Source organism: Nestor notabilis, unplaced genomic scaffold (genome assembly GCF_000696875.1).
Source record: "Nestor notabilis isolate BGI_N333 unplaced genomic scaffold, ASM69687v1 scaffold21873, whole genome shotgun sequence".
Classification (NCBI taxonomy): domain Eukaryota; kingdom Metazoa; phylum Chordata; class Aves; order Psittaciformes; family Psittacidae; genus Nestor; species Nestor notabilis.
In genome coordinates, this window is record NW_009921750.1 from 1 (window position 1) to 1,366 (window position 1,366).

Sequence of the window (1,366 nt, forward strand, 5' to 3'; positions counted from 1 at the left end):
CAGCCCCGTGCAGCCCCGTGCAGCCCCGCAGGATCCCACCTGCACTTGCTCTGGGTGGTAGAGCTGTGGCTTCCAGTCAGGAATCCAGCCCATGCCGCTCTCTCCATTGCCGAATTTCTCACAGAAGGCCCCGTACTGGGGCTGGGAGTGCCCGCAGCGGTGCGGGTCATGGAAGGCCACGTAGAGGAAGAAAGGCCTAGAGATGAAAGGGTGGAGGTGGAGGCAAAGGGCTGCCCGCACCCCCGAGACCTTCCCTGGGCTGTACAGGGTGGAGCTGGGGTTGGCAGGAGGACTCCCCCCTCATGTGAGCTTCTGGATATGGGGTGACCCAGAGACCATGTGTCCCTTCCTATTCGTGACCACTGGGATGTAGACACGTCTTCAGCAAAGCCAGTTTCCCTCTCCCCTGTTTCCCTCCCCTCTCCCATGCCTGTCCCGGGGACACAGAGCCCGTCACCTCTCATCCTGGCTCTGCAGGAACCGCCGGACGAGCGCTTTGATTCGTGTGATGTTTCTCCCGACCTGCAAGACTGAACTGTTCTCCTCGGTGTAGGCGAAGTCGAAGGGATAGACGGCCTCAGGCCCAACGTGCTTCTTCCCAATTATGCCTGCAAGACCCAGCCGCGGGGCGTGCCGGGAGCCAGGGGAGGACACCGGCTGCTGCAGCTCATCTGCTTGGAAAAGGGGACCCCCCCGGGACCATGCTGCCCCAGGTCACAGGCGTGGGTATTAGCGGCAGTTTGGGTCAAGCATGAGCCCTGGGTGAAGCTGGGAACCAGGAAGGAGAAGGATGAGGAAGAGAAGAGAAGGTGAGGTGTGATGAGGGTGGTAAAAAAGCAGCGAAGCGGGGGGAAGCGAAGCAAAATCCGGGGCTCAGCACAGAGCATGGGCTCAGGTCGTTGGTGTCTGTCACTTGCTCCCTGTCCCTACCTGTCCGGACACGTGCTTGGCTGAGCAGCAGGGGCAGGCTGCGCACGCTGTCGAAGGAGTTGAAGTGGTGCACATCCTGGTGCAGCCCATACATCCCATTCTGGTGCTGTGGGCAGGGGACACAACGGAGTTAGATGGTGCCTCCTGGCCTGGCCCCAAAACGAGCCCAGGTGTGCACTGTGTCTGTGTGCATGGGGAGCAGGTTCCAGGGAGCTGGGAAGGGGGGGTGTCAGCGGCCACGGGCACAGTGCTGGCTCTGGTCATCCCTGCTGTGCCGGGACCCCGGTGTGGGTGCCCCACCTGGGGTAAGCCGGTGAGGATGCTGGCCCGGCTCGGGGAGCAGCTGCTGGCGGAGGTGAAGGCGTTCTGGAAAACCACACTGCGCCGGGCCAGTGCGTCCAGGTTGGGCGTCCGGATGCCCGAGTTGTTGTAGGCG

At 62.6% G+C, this 1,366-nt stretch overlaps 1 protein-coding gene across 1 annotated transcript; it reads right to left on the reverse strand.

Moving 5' to 3' along the window:
• Positions 1-39: 39 nt before the first annotated feature.
• On the reverse strand, positions 40-1,362 carry SGSH (N-sulfoglucosamine sulfohydrolase; the record flags this gene model as incomplete). The annotated part of the gene is made up of 4 exons (XM_010011289.1): positions 40-196; positions 458-608; positions 931-1,036; positions 1,231-1,362. Coding segments are annotated over 4 exons (546 nt in total), but the record flags the coding sequence as incomplete, so codon positions are not given.
• Positions 1,363-1,366: the final 4 nt, after the last annotated feature.